Source organism: Prunus persica, chromosome G2 (genome assembly GCF_000346465.2).
Source record: "Prunus persica cultivar Lovell chromosome G2, Prunus_persica_NCBIv2, whole genome shotgun sequence".
NCBI lineage: Eukaryota > Viridiplantae > Streptophyta > Magnoliopsida > Rosales > Rosaceae > Prunus > Prunus persica.
Window position 1 is genome coordinate 2,742,457 of NC_034010.1, and position 17,954 is coordinate 2,760,410.

The following is a 17,954-nucleotide window of genomic DNA, read 5'->3' on the forward strand; positions in this document are numbered from 1 at the left end:
GCCAGGCTCCCAAGTTTAAGCCTTCCTCATCCTATTTTATGCTTACATATATATATTTAAAATTTAATATATATTATATGGGTGGCAATATAAGAGAAATCGGAGGTCCAAGTTCAAGACACCGATTCGAGCCCAGAATTTTTGGAGGATTATATGCACGTGATGGAGGCCTCACAAGGAAAGAAATCAAGGAGGACGATAATGACTCTGAATGTTCCAAAGCAAGGAAGAATCTAGCATGTTAGAATATTTCAATCAATGCAATCCCACAGATTTAAGGGGCTTCGCAAGGAAAGATTTTTAAAAGAGTTGACATTTGGCCATTCAATGGCCAGCCCATGGGCGGGCGAATGCCCTATATAAACCTCACCAAGCGAAGACAGCAGACACACAACATCAGACAGACAAACCTACTTTTTGTTTGGCACTTTTCTTTTCCTAGACTTAGGATTTTACTTTTCAAGCACCTTATGTAGTGAGTTCTTCCTTTTCTAGTGTAAGTTTATATTTTTCTTGTCATTTCAATTCTTGTTTGATTTATATTTTTTGTGATTTAAATTCAAGTTTATTTTGATTGCTTTACCTTTCATTGTTATCGCACTTCAATTAAGTTTAATTTCAAGTTTAATTTATTTTATCGTTCTTATCGCTTTTATTTCGTTCTTGCTTTATTTATCGCTTTGATTTATTTTACCGCGCTTCAATTCTTGTCTTTACGTTTAAACGCACATTTAATTTAATTGCACTATTTTTACTCAAAACCCTAAAAATAACAAAAACATCTGTACGAAGCCTAACCATCCTTGAGCCCGAGGAAGTGAAAGAACCTAGGCCAAGAGGAGGTTCCTTGCTTGGCAGATTAATCGTTTGATCAGAAGTTAGAAGCACAATACATCCATCAACTCACATTCCATTCAAGCCCAAATTCGGGGCTTGATGGTGGCACGCCCTGCATTCAAAAGAAAAAGGACCAAAAGTTCCTTCCGTCAGCCGCCTCAAACGAAAAGGGGGAAACGGTTTCAATTGCTCTCAAATGATTTCCAATACTCAAGTAACCTTCGAATGCCCAAAAAAAAAATCAATACCGTAACAAAGCATTGATTTGCAGAGTAATTTCTCAAAAAACCCACACTAGAGAAATTCCAAAATCTTAACAACATCCCTTAAAATTTACATGAGATTGTTAGGCTCAATCTCAAAATCATGGAGGAGAAAATGGTTCATGAATCCGACAACTAGAGAGAAAGTTATGATTTTTCGAATTTTTTTAACCAAACTTTGTTTTTGGAAGTTGCAGACTCGCACAGGGAGGAAGAAGAAAGAAATTAATGGAGGGTAAGGTTAGCAATAAGCCAATTTAAAGATGACATATTATACAAAAACCCATATAGAGCCTATTTGGAGAGAAAACAGCAAAACTAACCACTTGTCATTTACCAAACCAACGACCTCTTTAACGTTCGTTGGGTAAAAAACACAGTTCACTTAGTATCTAGGAGCCCAAATACTGATTACCCACCAAACGACATTTCTAACCCAACGAACAATGAGGGACTAGTTCATTAAGTAAATCATGGCGTTTGCTGGGTAATTTACTCAAAGAACGGCATAAGTTACCCAACAAAAGAGCTACTTAGTGTTTGTTGGGTAGCTTCTTTCGTTCCTTGAGTAATTTACCCAACGAATGATACTATTTATAAAAATAAAATAAAAAGACCCCCTTTAGCATTTGTTCGGTAAAAAACATTGTTCGCTTAGTATCGAGCTGAACCTCTCGAGCTGTTCTAGCTGCCTGTTGGGTAGGATTCAATCGATTCTTAGTGTAGGTAATTCGATTTGCGAATTGAAATTCAGACCATTTTCGGATCTCGATTCAGGCCACTTCCGGTCAGTTTTTGGGGTAGGTCCAAAAATAGAAGTGGCTCCAAATAGGGTGTTATACCTAGGGTAGGAGTTTGGAGCTGTGATTTTGAGATTTTCTAGCGATACGTAATCGCTTTGGGCACCCAGCGCTGCCGGAGCGTGTGGCAGAGCGTGGGCGAGGGTAATGAAGTTGCACTGAGTCTCGATGAGATCCTTTGGTTGTCCCGCGCGCGTAGGAATTCGCGGATCTCAATTTGGATACCGTTTGAGCCTCGAATGGATTGTTGCATATTGTGCGATTTCTGGGTTCAATATTGTTGGGCCGTTGGATCGTAATCTTTTTCAACTATGTTACTCTAGGCAATTTCAAAATCGTTTAGGATTCGACGGATCGTGAATCGAAGTCCCGAATACTCCGAAATCGCGAACCCTAGAGCTAGGGTTTAGAAATCGTGCGATTGTACAATCGTGATCAATCTGACCGTCCGATCGAGACCAAACCCTCAGGACATGTGTCCTAGGTATATTGGAACTTCTAGAGGCTTTCGGATGATACTTGTGAGGTGATGGACCCGCGGGGTCCCGGGTTGATTTTTTGGGACTTTAGCGTTTTTTTGAGTCTCAAGATACTGCCAAACTATTCCAAGTGGAAGGAAAGCTTTTTTGGGCATAGGAACAACTTTAATCTAACGCACGTACTTCTAGGAGCCGGGGGTCAGGGTTTTTTAAATTAATACTATATTGCGTATTGTATTAATAGAATATTATGGTAATTGAATCAGGCACCCGGGCACCAGTTGACCCACAGGAGGGACCTTCAAGAGGTCCAGCGAGCACGAACCATCTGTGAGTGGACTCTTTGTTTTTATAAATGAATTTAAGCAGTTCAGTTACAGTATTTGATCTTGAATAAGTTTTATTCAAAGATTAGCGTTTTATAAGTTGTTATATGCTTTTAAATGTTTTGTTTTGTATGCTGTCGAGTAAAATCTCCTTTAAAGGATATAGGAAAAGAAATTCCAGCTAATTATCAGATAAATGGCAGTAGAGTTTTAGAGTTTACAGAAATTCAGTTAGTCAACAGATTTTCTTCAGAAACTTTATATTTTCCTAAACCACCTTGTACCCAGATATACAAACGTTGCCTTCGGTAAATAAGTTGCCTTCAGATCAAATGTTGCCTTCGGATTTTATTGGTAGCCTTCAGTTTAGTCAGCATGCTTGACAGTTGCCCCACGAGTTCTATGGTACCCGAACTCGTGTGGAGCGAGTAATGCGGATCAGGCTGACTACGGTCCCCTGAATCCTGCTTGTTGCGGCTCGGACTGACCTTGTGTCACTGAGACCTGCGAGTACGTGTCACCCATGGTGATGCAAGGAATTGACGGATATAAGGAATTGACGGAAATAAGGGGTACACCTAGGTGGTAGTTTTACACTGTTTTCAATGCCTTAGGAAATTAATGTTTACCATGAATATGATTGGCATATATATGTATAATTATATGAGTGTATTGATTTCAGTACGAATATAAATAAGAGACTAATTTAGTTTGTATAACTGTTTTTACAGTGGGGTTAGTATGTTCTTATGTATTTTTCTAAACTTGTTTGTTTTGGGTCCACTCACCATTTTTACTGTTTTGCGCCCCCAGGCAGTAGGCGTGCATAGGGATCCACCACCGGGCCGTTTTCCACCTTCCGCGCTTTCGTTTTTGATGTAGGACTTTTGTTTTGTAAAAGGATTAACTCCTTTGTAAATTCTTAGTAGTCGCTTTGATAATTTGCCATAGACTTAGAATTTAACCGTTGGAATGTATATATACGTATGCTGGCAATTGGTTATGTATATATGCTTGTTTGGCAGGTGTAAATGATTTGGTATTGATCCAATTTACAAGGGAGACTCTGCCAATTTTTTGGTAGGAATCAACCTTGTTATTTTATCGTGCTTTATAGGGAAGGGCAAGTAGGTCATTCGTGCCCGACATCCACCAGCTGTCGGACACGCACAGGGTCCGGCTCGGATTCCAAAGCGGAATTTAGGTCTTGTCTTGTCATCCCAGCCTCCTCCTTCCATCAATAAGGACTTATTAGGCTCGCATAGCAAATGAACCCTATCCAACCACCACCCTTTCCCCCACCCTAATATTCTCGGCATCTTCCCTCCACCAACCCTACAATCCGACATCCCTCCTTGTCTCCACAGTCCCCACCCTTCACCAGCTAATCCAGATCTGACCCGCCCCACTACCACAACCCAAATATTCGAATCCCTTTTTAACCAAAATAAAAATTGAAAAAAATTCCATTCCCTGAGTGACACGCCTTGTAATCTTCCACTTCCAACAGCAACATGGCTAAGAGCACTTGAATTTCAAATTTCAGTTTCAACTAAAAATTAGGAACACCAGAATCCTAGCTATGGAGTAATCCATTTAAGAGGACTGGGTTGTTAGGTGTGTTGATTAATTTCATTGACTGGGTGGGTTTGTGCTTTAGGGACCAGATGGAGAGAGAAAAAGGCGGGCGACTGGGTTTTTGTGACTGAGAGAGAGAGAGAGAGAGAGAGAGAGAGAGAGAGAGAGAGAGAGAGAGAGAGAGAAGAGAGGGATAGAGGCACAGAGACAAAGAAGGGCTACTGGGGGAGAGTGGGGAAAGTGGCTGAGCTTGGTGTGGCTGAGGGAAAGTGGGAGATGATAGTGGCTTGGATGTAGAATTGATCAGGAGAGATGGATGATGGGATCATTTCCACCTATTTTCCATGGCAAAGGGCAAAGGCTGTTCCTATTCACGTGAATAGTATCAGCCCTTACAAAAGGAAAGTTGTGTTTCCATCCATTGCCATGGCAAAGGGCCATTACTATTCCCTTTATTTTAATATATATATATATATATACTTAAACAATTAATTTGGATAAGATTTTCAGTTTCATGTGTCAATATTTATTATAAAATTCACATCTCATATTTCGGATAAAATTTTTGGATAAGATTTTTGATTGCCACATGTCTATATTTATTATAAAATTGACATCTCAAATTTCAGATAAGATTCTTGGTTTCCACATGTCAATATTTATCATAAAATACAAATCCCATATTTCAAATTAGATTTTCACCCTCTAAAATTATGCCATGTGTCATCTCTATCTTCTAAGTCCCTCTATAAAACCATAGCCTCAACTCAGTCCTCTTACACCATATCCTCTCTATTCTTTCATTTCTCAGATTTAAGAAAACACATTCTACTTTCAATGTCTTACACGAGGAAGTTGTTGGAGAGGCAAGAGCGAGAAAATGAAGAAAGAAGGCACAAATGAGCTGAAGAAGAAAAGGAGGAGGAAGAAGATGATGATCAAGTTGTCATGGCAGTGGGTATGCTCCATCAATCAAGCCAAGGCCACCGTGGTTCACAAGTCGGCCTTGGCCCAAACGTGGACAAACGTAGGCACTCTCGGGATAAGAGTCTCTTGGAAGATTACTTTATCCCAAATTTGTGTACTCTAGTTTTGATTTTCGAGGGACGATATAGAATGCATCCCCATTTGTTCAATAAAATTATGCATGATGTTCGCAATTACGACGCATACTTCGTTCAGAAGTATGATGCTGTTGGGGTTTTGGGTCTTCTTCCGGAGTAAAAACTTACATCTTCTTTACGGATTCTGGCATTTGGCACATCTGCAGACCAGTGGATGAGATTGCTAGGATGAGGAAATCCACTATCCTAGAGAGCTTGGTCAGATTTTGTGATGGAATCGAAACTCTCTACACGAGGCATTACCTCCATAAACCTATGCCTAGGAACCTCCAATGGCTTATACAAGAAGTCGAGGCTCGAGGTTTCCCAAGCATGATTGGAAGCATCGACTGCATCATTCAATACCTGGCAATGGAAGAATTGCCCAACTGCCCAACTGCCCAACTACTTGGCAAGGAGATTATGGAAATAGGAAGGGCAAAAAAAGTATCATTTTGGAAGCCGTTGCATCATTCAATACTTGGATTTGGCATGCCTTTGTCAGAGACACGGGATCTCAAAACATTGGCATGAAGCTGCTAATGAGGAATTCTCTGAACTAGCTATTAAGGTTTCTCGTAGTCAAACACACACACACACACACACACACATACACACACACACACACACACACACACACACACACACACAGAGGATAATGGGTTTCAAATTTGGGGTGCGATGGAAGCAATCGCCGCTATTGCGGGTGTGGTATGAGAAGGTCGGGTAAAGGAGGGTGGCTGGAAGGGACGTTGGGTTAGAGATGGGTTGTGTTGTTGGTGGGTGTTGCGGGCGGGGTTTGGGTGATATGGGTTTGTTTGTTTTTGGTTATTCTTTTTTTAATTTTTGTTATTTAATTCTTGTGTTTATCTGATTTTAGTTTTTTAAATTAATTTAAATAGTAGGGAAATTGTAATTTTGGACCAAAATGCCCCCTCAACAACTAACAGAAGTTTCTCTATTTTGACAGAAATTATAATTTGTCATCAAATTGATTAAATTGAAAACTACATGGACAAAATTGATTAAATTGAAACAACAGAGAAAAAAAATGATAAAAATGACAAACCACAAGGACCAAAAACGACTTTTTGCCTTATTGAAATGTAAATAATATTTTATTTAATTTTTCCAAAGGTAGGCTCTACTTTTTCATGCTACCCACTTGGATTGTGAGTAAATAACACATGTATAGTAAAATTAGCAAAAAGCCCCCTACCACGTCATCAAATTTGACAACCTTTTGAATGGAGTTAAGGGTAGGAGGCAACTTCCAGTTTGGCATTGCTGTGCTGTGAAAATAATTGCTGTCAGATTTGCTGTGAGAGAAATCAGCTGTGAGAGAAAGCAGTTTGGCGTTTGATAAATTTTTTGTTCAAAGTGTTATTGGTATTGATTTCCATATAATCAGAAAACGATTCTCGCATAATTATTAAACCCAGCGTCTCTTCTAAACTAATTCCGGCATAATAAAAAAATAAAAACACATTATTAGCTGCTTTCTCTTATAACTTTCTCTACAATAACTTTTAATAATAAATAATTTTTTTATAATTTATCAAATGGATTGGACTTTCCAATTTTTTTTTTAAAATCACTTATTATTCTAAATAAGCAACGCCTAAAGTGCACTTAAACTCACAGCTTTTCTTTTCTCCGGGTCAAACCAGGTACCTCCGAGCCATTTCCAGCTCAGGGGCTGTCTGACCCCCATTGACCCCATGTGGCTGCGCCAATTTGTAATTTTTGGTCAGAAAAGGCGCGCCGATCGCATTCCGCCCTCCACCCCAAAGAAAAAAGCCCAACAATTGATGAAGGTCTTGAACGATGGGCGGTGCAAGTGAAAGTGGTGAAGGGTCAGCGATCGCAGTTATTTTCCGGGTACAGTTGCTTTTGCTCTGTCTCCGTCTTTAGCTCTAAAATGTGGCAATAATGTATGCATTTGCATTGTTGTAGAGGCTTTTTGTGTTCGTTGCAAGACACTTGCTAGAGCATATAAAAGCTTTGCCAATTTCTTTACTCTCTGATACTTGATTTTAATGGGTTATGGATAAATTGTGTGCTTTCTGATATTTGGGCAAATACCATATTGAACAATGTGAAATTCATAGGCCAAAGAATGAAATTGAAATTTTGATATTGAGGAAGACAGTGGAGAAAAAAAAAAGGAAAAAAAAAGATTTATATCAATCTTTTCGAAGAATATTCACCTTCTTGCAGCAGATTATGTGCGTTGTCATGCAGGATAGGGGCATAGTAGGGCCTTGCTCCTGATCTCTTGGCTATGTCTTCCTTGGAATTAAAATGGGTTGATGGTATTGCTTCCATATGCCTTTTGTGTTGACAATGTTTACATGGACTTTTTTGACACGTCTGGTGCTGAAATCCGTTTTGAAAGGGATGGTTGGTTGGTTGTTACGTCTGGTGCTAGAATAGATGTTCGGAGCAATATCACTGTCCCCACTAGCATTTATTGTCTGGGTGGATAAAATCTGTCCAAATTGATTGGTTTTTTCTTTGTCCCCAAGGTGATGGTTCTTGGAGTATTCTAAAGTATACAACAAGGGAATTGCTGTTCCATGGAATCAAGGACGTGAGAACATCTTGGTGTGTTGGCTGGTTTTCAGTCCATAGTTTTTACAAGAAAAAGGACGTTGGAAGCTCAAATATGGTTTGATTATTGGCTTGTGTCTCTTTGTGAAGGCACCAACGAAACTCATACATGCGAACATGCTCCTTTTTCTTGAATTCAGAGGTGTGCTATTTGTTCTGTGGTGTCTGCAGAAGGCTACTTTCTGTTGAATACATTGTATTTCGCCATTATTCTAGCTGCATCTTACTATTCATATGCACCAAACAAAGAATAAAATCCAGTGGTATTTTCCGAAGTTCACTGGTGAATGAAGTGTCTTCTATTGGAATTGGTAGTTAGGACTTTTCTGGGAGCAACTTTTATATTTGGATATTAAGAGAATGAAGTACTGTTCCATTCTGCTTATGAACCGCCAACCCAGGTGGTTTGTCCTGGTGCCTGAGAGTTGAATTGTTGTAGGTGTATTTATTTAATTCATGAAATGTGAGTTTTATAAAACTGTAATTTGAGTGCTATCTTCTCCTTAAAGTTTTCGTTTTTCTTCTTGGTTTCTGTCGACTCATATCTTTAATGCTTTTGAACCATTCTTTATACATGCATAGACAAAAAGCATATTATTTTTTTGGCTTTTTTTTCTCTCTCCGTCTGTATACATGTTCAAATTTAAGTTTTCAGATCCCAAAAGCTTTTAAAGACCAATTTTACACAATGTTATGCGTTAGGGTTCATATTTTGGCAGTGTAGTGAAATTTCATGTTCCTTTTGTAGCTGGATTAAGTTTAAAGAAAAAAGTAACAACATTTACTATGTGATTTAGTGAATTAGTTTTCGCACTAACTGACAGAGTGCTGTTGCAGCTTGAACTTGATTTTGTTTGATTGTACCTGATCACAAATATTTATGGAAATTTCAAGTGATTGTTCCCTGGCTCTGCTGTATTTTACATTCTCATGTTAGCAAATATGCCATCTTTAATGCCCATGGGGCATATGTTAACATATTGTATGTTTAATGTTTATCCATGTTATCACTGTAAATATTTTACTGATCCATTTTATAGCAACTTAGATAAAAAAAATATAAAGGTCAGCTATCTATGTATATTTTTTATGGAATAGTCTGGACAATTATAGATTTCAAATCTCAATTGTAGCACTTGAGTGGTAGCCTACAGTAATTTCCTAGGATATCTTACATGGGATGCAAAGATAATGAGTTCTAGTAATTGTTGTGAATCTAGGTGAAATTTATTCCAATAATATGCTTCCCACTGTTATACTGGGTACTAATTATAGCACAAATTTGAGTAGTTTGCTCAACTGAAATCTGCAGTTTAAGTCTAAGTTTTGTGCTTAGGCTCACTACAATACAAAATTTATTGCATCAAATATTGTGTTGCCTCCTTTCTTTTATTCAATTTTCAACTTAACTAAGCTTTTACTCTTCTAGGTTTTATCTTTCTTTTTAATTTATTATCCCTTTAGATTTCTACTTGGCTAAGCTTTATTTTACAATTTACTTTTTATTGAATTTCACTCTTATTATTCCACTAAAAAATTTCCAATGTTGCGGGTGCAACAATCAGATCCTGAACCATTGGCTGAATCTTCTAGGCATGCAACCCAAACATGAAAATCTCAATCAGTTGTGTGACAAAAGTCACAAAACTGTACTGAATGTTTGTGAACTTTAGTATACCACATTTGAAGTGCTGTGCTTTTCTCCCTTTATTGGCTTAAATCATATAAACTTGGAGAAGTTTCTGGTATTCACAAACTCTGGGTTGTCATAGCTTCTGACTTGAGAAAGGAAAGAAGAAGAATGAAGAGTCTTGGTTCCATCTTCATTCACATGGCTAGGGTGCATAATAATTTCTTAAGAGGAGATTGCTCGACAGTTAAAAAAATCATTCAATGTTATGTTAATGACTCGGAAGGAAGAACTTTGTTGTTTTCATTACAATTCAAATTTGTGCGTTTTCTTATTTAGGCATACTCCTGTCCTCCTATCTCTAGTTTATAACCTTTACATCTTTTAATTGATGGAGTAAGTTTTCATCCTCGACCATATGAAAATAAGAATTGTACTATTATATTATATTTCATTATTTTGATGAGTAATTCTTGAGTCTGGATTTGGTTCATTGAGCAATTGTATATCTTAATTGAAGATAGAGTGACAAAGGACTCTACTGAAAAATTTAGTATGTTTTGCTGTCGCTTCTTATAAATCTCACTACTTTACCTGATATTATATGCAGTTATATATGTGTGTCACCTTACCCCTTCATTGCTATGAATTTTTTTATCTTCAAGTTATAAACTTTGGCCTTTACATCCTTATCCCAGAATGGAAGGCATGAACAGTTTCTTTCTAACAAGATTATTGTATATTATGTTAAAGGGGCTGAATTCAGTTAATTGTACGTGCTTCGCCTTCCCCCAGTCATTTTTACCTTCCAACATAATAATGTTTTGATGATAGAGTAAAAACACTGCAGTGTGCTTGAATATGCTCTATTATCAATATTGCTATTGATGTATCTCTTTCTATGTGTACCACTTTTGACTCCTCAAAATTTTACTACTTGCTTGAAGAATTCCACCGTAAATATATTTCTGCATTTGTTAAATGCCTTTCAAATCAACACCGCTGCTTTTTCAGAACTTGTGAATACCTTAGAAATAAGTGGTTGCCTCAGGGTTGTCATTGTATAGATTTTCTGTCAGATGTAGATCTTTAAAGAGGAATTCTTTGCAAGCCAAAAACATCTTTAAATTACAATTTAATATAAAAGTTTGTCTAAAAAGTTGTCAGTGTTTTTGTAAATTTGGAATTGTGAGAAATTCCACCTCAGTAAGAGATATACCGATACTTTGGTTAGAATGTGGCTAAACACCATGAATGACTTGATGTATTTTGTTTTCTTCTTTTGATAAATCATGGGGTTTGCTCCTGTTATCTGCTTGAAACACAGTAATGCTGGTAAATTATGCTTAATTTCTTGTTTATAAAATATTTGAATATTTTACCCTTGGCTTCATTTTCAGGGAGGATGGACAGATTTTATGGGTGCATTCCAAATTAATTTTCTGTTCACTTTATCTCCGAGGAGGAGTTTTATGGCATTTTAAACTTATTGCTGTTAAGTATATTGATTTATATAAAGGTATCATCCAAATGGGAATCAGGACCAGACAGAACCCTGTGTAGTACAAATTCAATTTGGTGCACTGAGCAGCCTACCCACTCACATTTCATTGACTTATTATGTGCCCTTCATGGGGCAATAATTGCCCCTTGACCACAATTTTTGGGGTCTGAAATGCATATCTCAGTGTTGCTTTTGTATGTAAGATTCTTTTCATATGCAATTATTTTTTTTATACTTATGGTACCATCTGGTCAATCAGCACTGAATGAATTGCTTGAAGTTTGGTGGTTTTGACAGAAAATGGACCTTTTTTTTGTGTCAGATTTTCCAACAGATTTTGCTATGTTCACTGGCTAAGCAACATTAGAGTTATCACTGTCTTTAAGTGAGACATAGATATTCTATTTAAGGTAAGTGAAGTACTTAGGCTTTTTTTACTTTTTGAGATTCTGTGATTTGTACAAATCATTGAAAAGTAGATTCAATGATATCGTAAATATTTGAGTACTCTTAGAGGAATGTGTACTCTGTGTTCATAACTCAGTTGTTCTCTTTATTTTACAAGTATTGAATAGTTATAGAAAATTGTCGGAAGTTTGAATGACTTGAATGTGTCATCAAAACTCATCCCCTATCACCAAAACTAATTGGAGTGATGACCCCTTCTTGTGAATATTCTCAAGCAAAGGTCCTTAGCATCCTAAGAAAAGCGGAAGCTTCCCTTTATATTGTGGTGATTTTAGTCTTCTGAGACTGACTGGTGTTTTGAGTGGTTTCTGAAACAGAGGAAACCATACTGAACCAATGCATTATGTAATTATGAAAGTACACATGCTGTCGACAACTTTCCAACCAGTGTATTGTACAGTGATTAAACAGGTACCTGAATTGTTTGAACAACAGAATGCCTATTCTAACTTTCTGACATAGAGATAGAAGAATCTCTTAAAGAGCAAAATTTCTCTCCTATTTGAGTTCACTTTCTTGATAGATCCTTCTTTTTGCTGACGTTGGATGCATATGAAGGTGGATGAAGATGTAGAAATTCATTAACTTTGATATTTTATGGTTGAAATGAAAGGTACAGAAACTCATGGATATTATATGATTAGCCAGAGCATTAAACTGGAAATCCTCACTTTGTACTTTGTAGAGAAAAAAAGGAACAAATAAAGTGATTTTTGTGTGAGATCTGTGCCAGCCTGCTATGTTGTGCGAGTCTTCTAAATTAAGAGAAGAACAAAAAAAACCAAAACAATAAATAAATAAATAAAGTAACAAAGGATACAATTAACCATCTTTGTTTCTGATTAGTTGGATGAATGCCAGTAAATTTGTTTGTTCAATTTGTTCAATATAGTTTGTCATTATGATATTCTGTTATTTTTCATTTTCAATTTCAGGTTTTGTCACGATTCACTACTACTCTAGTAGTAACCTTTATCAATTTCTATTTGCTGTTACTACTACTACTACTAGACACACATACACATCAACATTATAATGAATTAATATTATGATGAATTTCTAGGTTCAGACAATTGTTGATGTAAAATTGTAATCTCTACTGGAACTGAATTATTGTGTAACTGAGTTTAAAAATTATTAAATGGAACGTAACTGAAGGGATTGCTTTAATGTCATTTTATATTCTGCATGATCATTTTAGAAGCTAAGATGAATGCTCTGTAGGTCTGAGCTCCTTCACTCACATTGCAGTTGCCAGCTCTTTCTCATTTAGCTATTGCCAAAATTTGGTACAAATTAGTGCTGACCTAGATTAGCCAATAAGTGAAACTATCATCATCTCATCATCTAATATACCCAGTTGTTTTAGCGGTTCATGGCAGCAACATATGATATTAATATGGCAAGGTGACAGAGGCAACAAGTTGAACATTGCAACTACAGGTTAACTGTCCTTTTAGTTCCCCTTTCTCCTTTTTCTTTCTTTATGTTTTCTATTTGATCTGAATCTATATTGATGTTTTACATGCTAGTGCCGCTTTATTCTGAGTATTTTGTTTCTTTCATTGGAGATATAAAATTTTTTTGATAACACATCAGAGATATGATATTGGATCTTGTTTTTGAAACTGGATTCATGAAATAGATTATTCAGCCATATTTTACAAAAATTAGTATTTACATCCTCTGTAGGGCTGGTTTTCCTCCAGTCCCTTTACACCTATGATTTACAGTTTGTATTAAAATATTTTACCCTTTCTCTTAACGCCCTTCCAGTCTTCCTAGGACACATAATTTATATGAGAAGGCTCGTGAATATAAAAGTAGCTCGTAACCTTTTTGGTTAAGGTAAATTCCCACATGACTTTAGGGCCTCTTCTTTTGTAATATAGCACGTGGCAACTGTCATGAGAAGGGTATTGCCTTTTGAAATATTCTTTGTCCAGGAGCAAGTATTGCCAGAGGGTCATAAGCAGATTTTCTCTGCACAAAAGCTTCCCAGCGTGGGCCAAAGTGGGCCTGCCATTCTTTCTTTGTAGTGTAATGGGGTAGATATTGCTTGACCCCAAGATGGGCTGTTTCACAGAATTCTAGAATTCTTTTGTTCTGAGTTAAGATGTGTTCTAATCCGTCAGTTCCAGTTGAAGAGGGAACAGCAGATGTAAGGAATGCCACTAAGTAGAAAATATGTTCCTCCGGTATAACTACGGAAGTTCTGTTGTCCCACCTGAAATGAGAATTAATAGATCAATCGTAAGACAAGCAATAGAGACTTTTGGAGATAATGACACATTTGTTTTAACTGTTACTTTGATCTGTTGACTGGATAGATGAGGATGGGGCCGTTGCTTGTTGCTGTAAGGATACTGCCAAAGACTTCTTCAGCAAAAGTGTGAATTTTGCTTTTTGGGATTAGAAGATTGAGCCATGGGTGTGGAACGTCCCACAAATCTTTTGATCGTAATTTGATCTCAGACACATGTACCCTGTCCAAGAAATCTATGTATGCAACTTCTGACATGAATAGCGTTGAACGGATATAGCTTAACCGAGACAAGAAGTTCTCAACTTCCTACATGCCAGAAAGAAATGTATGAGTGCGATGTTAGTTATATAGTTACTCATATATATATATATATATATATATACAAATATAACAACAATTTTCTTGTGAATTTAGGCATTTTAAAGTACTAGGCTTCTGGTGGGCCATTGCAAGCCTCACCTCATTTATTAAGTCAGTCTTGTCCAGGTTGAAGTATTTGGCCAATTCTAGGCAGAAGAGGGTTCTTCCATCTGACTTGAACTGGCTGGCCTGAACCGGGTCCTTTGAATTGAAGGATGATCTCCAGTTGTTTAGCAGACCGGTCCGGTTTATTATCACAAAACCCTCAACGTAGTCAAATGTATTTTCTGAAGATATTAGATGCTCCTGATCTTGGGTAAAGGCCGCAAAATCTGAATACAGGACTCTAATCCATTTTACCTGTTCAAAATGGAGAATTGGGTTAGCAACTGGCACTTTCTACTCCACCTGGAAGCTTAACTTTTGACACATTAGCCTCAATGATGTATAGTTTTTACCCGTGCAGGTGCTGCTTCCAACGATATTCTCGCCCGGGTTATGATGCCAAACTGACCAAGCCCTCCAAGAACACTATGAAATAGGTCTTCATTCTGCTCCTCTGAACAATTTATAACTTCCCCTTTTCCTGCACGCATGTTTGGTTCATCTAGTAGTAAGAATTGATGCTTTGCACGCAATAAACTAATTACTTAGAAATTTTTCATGAGCTATATCCAGTGGATCTTTCATGAGACCAAAGGTCAAAGTAATGACATGCTTAATGAGCAAGCCTGACGACTCACAATTCAGTTTGAAATTAAAAATTCAGACAAGACAAAATACAAGTTACAATACTATAATTTTCCCATGGCATTGCCACGTCTGATCATTGACGTTGGTCTTTTCTTCCGTGGTGTAATATATACAAATATATATATACATATATATATCACCACGGAATAGTTTCGCCACCCCACCGCCCCCACCCGTTTCCCCCCTCCCCTCTGTTTTAGTTTAACAAACCTGTGACAACTTCCAGCTGGTGGACATTGCTGATCTGGGGACCATGCCGGAATGCCTGCCCACTGATCCCAGCATTAGACAGAGTACCACCAATAGTTAGATGTAGGTAGTCTGTCCATGATTTTGGCGCTAATCCATATTTCAAGCTTTCATGCAGAATATTTATCCACAACTCACCACCGGAGACATCCACATATGGAGAACTTCCAGTGTAAACTTGGATTTCAGGGCCCTCGAGTGATTCCATATTGATGACAACTCCCCTTTGGGTTTGTGCCTGGCCCTGGAGTGAGTGGCCATGGCCTCTAGCTGCAACTGTGAGCTCTGAATGAGGACCCATATCCCAAATATGCTTAATTGTAGTGGCGATATCAGAAACCGTTTTTGGATGTAGTACTGCCATAGGGAGGAACTGGTATCTGTTGCCAAAATCTCTGGCTGCATGGTGAACTTCATGAAAGTTGAAATGCCCATTGAGGGGAAGTGTATTCAATGAGGGAGTGTTTGGAGAGCAAAGGTTCAATTTGATGGTTACACAGCTCACGAACAAGATCATGAAGCCTTTTATGATAAAAGTGTTCATTTGTTTAAGGAAGTAAACTGGTGGATACCTCATTTTTTCTGTTAGAAGAGATGAAGGCTGCTGAAGGTGAAGGAGTTTAATCTTTTAGTTGTTTCTTAGTAAGGAAGGGTAAAAGGCAAAAGAAGAGGTGTAGAAGAGCCAAGAAAATAAATGGTTGAGGAGGGAATTTAAAGGGCAAAGCTTTGGGTGGCTGAGTCAACCCATCTTCATGTTTTGAGAATCCGTATGAAGACTGCCTACTTGGGTGGAAGAGTTTTAGGATTTTCTTTTAGTTCTCTTTTTGGGGCTCTTTTTTTTATAAGAGAAGGCATCACACATATGCCAAGTTGAATGGAAAAAGTCACAAGAAAGAAAGATTTCACAAATCTTTGCACTTTTTCTAACAGTTGCAACCACAATCTCACCTTTTCCATTCTTTAAAATTTTCTGACTTAATGTTAATGATTTCTTCCCAATTATGGTATAAAATTAATGCCTCTGCATCTCTACCCGAATTCATTTTGCTCCTCATCTGATGACAGGTATCCGGTATGCCCATATTCGTGTCTTGCTCACATGAATGGTCAGATATGGTGCTGTCCTTTGAATCCATTGTTATCATAGTGTTACCATCCCGTATCTACTTGCAGATCGGATGAGAGGGACTGAGGCCTGCCCTTGATTCATTTGAGAGGGAGAAAGAGATGGAGCTGGTAGGGTTGTGATAGGGTCCATGTGACATGTGAAGTTGAAATGGTTTGTGTGCTTTTGTGGGGTGAAGTGGTATGATTGGTTTACATTGGGACCCCTTTTGGCTCACTTTGATAGGAGAAGAAGGAAGTAGGGCAAACTTGGGGATGGCAACTTGTAGGAAGCACTGAAAGACCAGCCCTTCTGCCCATCATCTGCTACTGCCGCTGCTATGAAGCCTTAGTTCCCAGCAAATGGACAAGTTTGAAAGATTCTCTTGTTTATATGTTTTTTTTTTTTTCCTTTTTCAGGTGCAATTAAATTAGTCTAGTTATCACTTTTCTTCCGCAACTTGTTTTTTAGCACCAATTAAAAATTTGCATCTCTATGGGGAGCATCTCATCTCCCCTTTCTCCTTTCCCCTTTCCCCTTTTCATGCCTTCTTCAAAGTGTGATATGCCCTCTACATAATTTGTTTTGGAATTGTCTCTAATTCTCTATACTAACAAAAACAGTGGTCTATTAACCTTTAACCTGTCTCCAAATATTGCAGAAGATCTTCTGAATTATAGCTGGCATCATAATTTTGTTCTATAATAGGACAATAATAGTGATGGATGGCAAGAAGCTAATAACAAATCGGGAAAATGGTGTCTAATATCAACAAGCGAGACTAGATGATGTCGGATGTCCTGTGTCCTGGACTGGACATAGGTGATCATCCATGCTAAATCAGAAGATTTCTCTTCTTTGGCTTGGAAGATTCTGACACCACAACCCACCAAATTTTATTTAGCGTTTGGAATTTTCTTTATTCAAAGACTCTTGTGTGTCTGGCGCATTGCGTCGACTTCTACAGCAGGAGATTTGAAATTTGAAATTTTTAGGGTCCGTTAGATAATAATTTTAATTTTAGTTTTTTGTTTTTATTTTCTGTGCTAGAGTATAGAGGAAAAAGAGGAAGAATTTAAGCGAGAATGAGAGTGGGGATCGGATTAAGAGAGAAGATGAGTAACAAAGTGAAAAAAAACCTTTTAAAATTGAAATATATTTGAAATTGTGTTCACTTTAATAGATTTCAGTTTTTTGTTTTTGTTTTAACTTTTGTTACTCATTCCTTCTATCCTCCCATCTCATCATCCCTCTCAATTTCATCTTCACTCTCATTTTTCTTTACTCTAGCACAAAAAAATGAAAACTAAAACCTGAAACCTAAAAATTGCCCGTTTGAGAACTATTTCAATTTTAGTTTTCAGTTTTTAATTTTTATTTTTGTGTGCTAGTGTATAGAGCAAAATGAGAGTAAGAATGAGAGTGAGGATGAGATTGAGAGAGAGTACTGAAGGGGAGGATGGGAGGATGGGAGGGAGAGGTAACAAAAGTGAAACAAAAACTTGAAAGTGAAAATAATTTCAAATATATTTCAGTTTTTAGTTTTTGTTTTCACTTTTATTACTCCTCTCCTTTCATCTTCCTTCTCAATCTCATCTCCACTTTCATTCTCCTTCTTTT

The 17,954-nt window shown here is 37.4% G+C and overlaps 1 protein-coding gene and 1 long non-coding RNA gene across 3 annotated transcripts; one reads left to right on the forward strand and one right to left on the reverse strand.

Annotated features, from left to right (window-relative positions):
- Positions 7,034 to 16,975, forward strand: LOC109947461. 2 transcript variants are annotated; one of them, XR_002270202.1, is made up of 4 exons: positions 7,034 to 8,141; positions 11,030 to 11,331; positions 11,456 to 13,044; positions 16,295 to 16,975. It is a non-coding gene; the product is annotated as an uncharacterized LOC109947461 (long non-coding RNA). The 2 variants fall into 2 exon arrangements; XR_002270201.1 differs by having other exon boundaries at positions 11,030 to 13,044.
- Positions 13,218 to 15,928, reverse strand: LOC18784595 (cytokinin dehydrogenase 6). The gene is made up of 5 exons (XM_007218938.2): positions 15,191 to 15,928; positions 14,686 to 14,813; positions 14,327 to 14,587; positions 13,911 to 14,173; positions 13,218 to 13,828 (listed from the first exon to the last, which is right to left on the reverse strand). The coding sequence occupies exons 1-5, from the start codon at positions 15,804 to 15,806 to the stop codon at positions 13,507 to 13,509; spliced, it is 1,590 nt and encodes a 529-aa protein (XP_007219000.1). The 5' UTR covers positions 15,807 to 15,928; the 3' UTR covers positions 13,218 to 13,506.

What these genes read in the sequence shown, in the direction of transcription:
- LOC18784595 (XM_007218938.2), bottom strand. Translation starts at nt 15,806, where the DNA reads ATGAGGTATCCACCAGTTTACTTCCTTAAACAAATGAACACTTTTATC. An exon ending in CCAGCTGGAAGTTGTCACAG is followed by an intron (nt 14,814 to 15,190) that starts GTTTGTTAAACT and finishes ACATGCGTGCAG; the next exon opens with GAAAAGGGGAAGTTATAAAT. An exon ending in TGGAAGCAGCACCTGCACGG is followed by an intron (nt 14,588 to 14,685) that starts GTAAAAACTATA and finishes CATTTTGAACAG; the next exon opens with GTAAAATGGATTAGAGTCCT.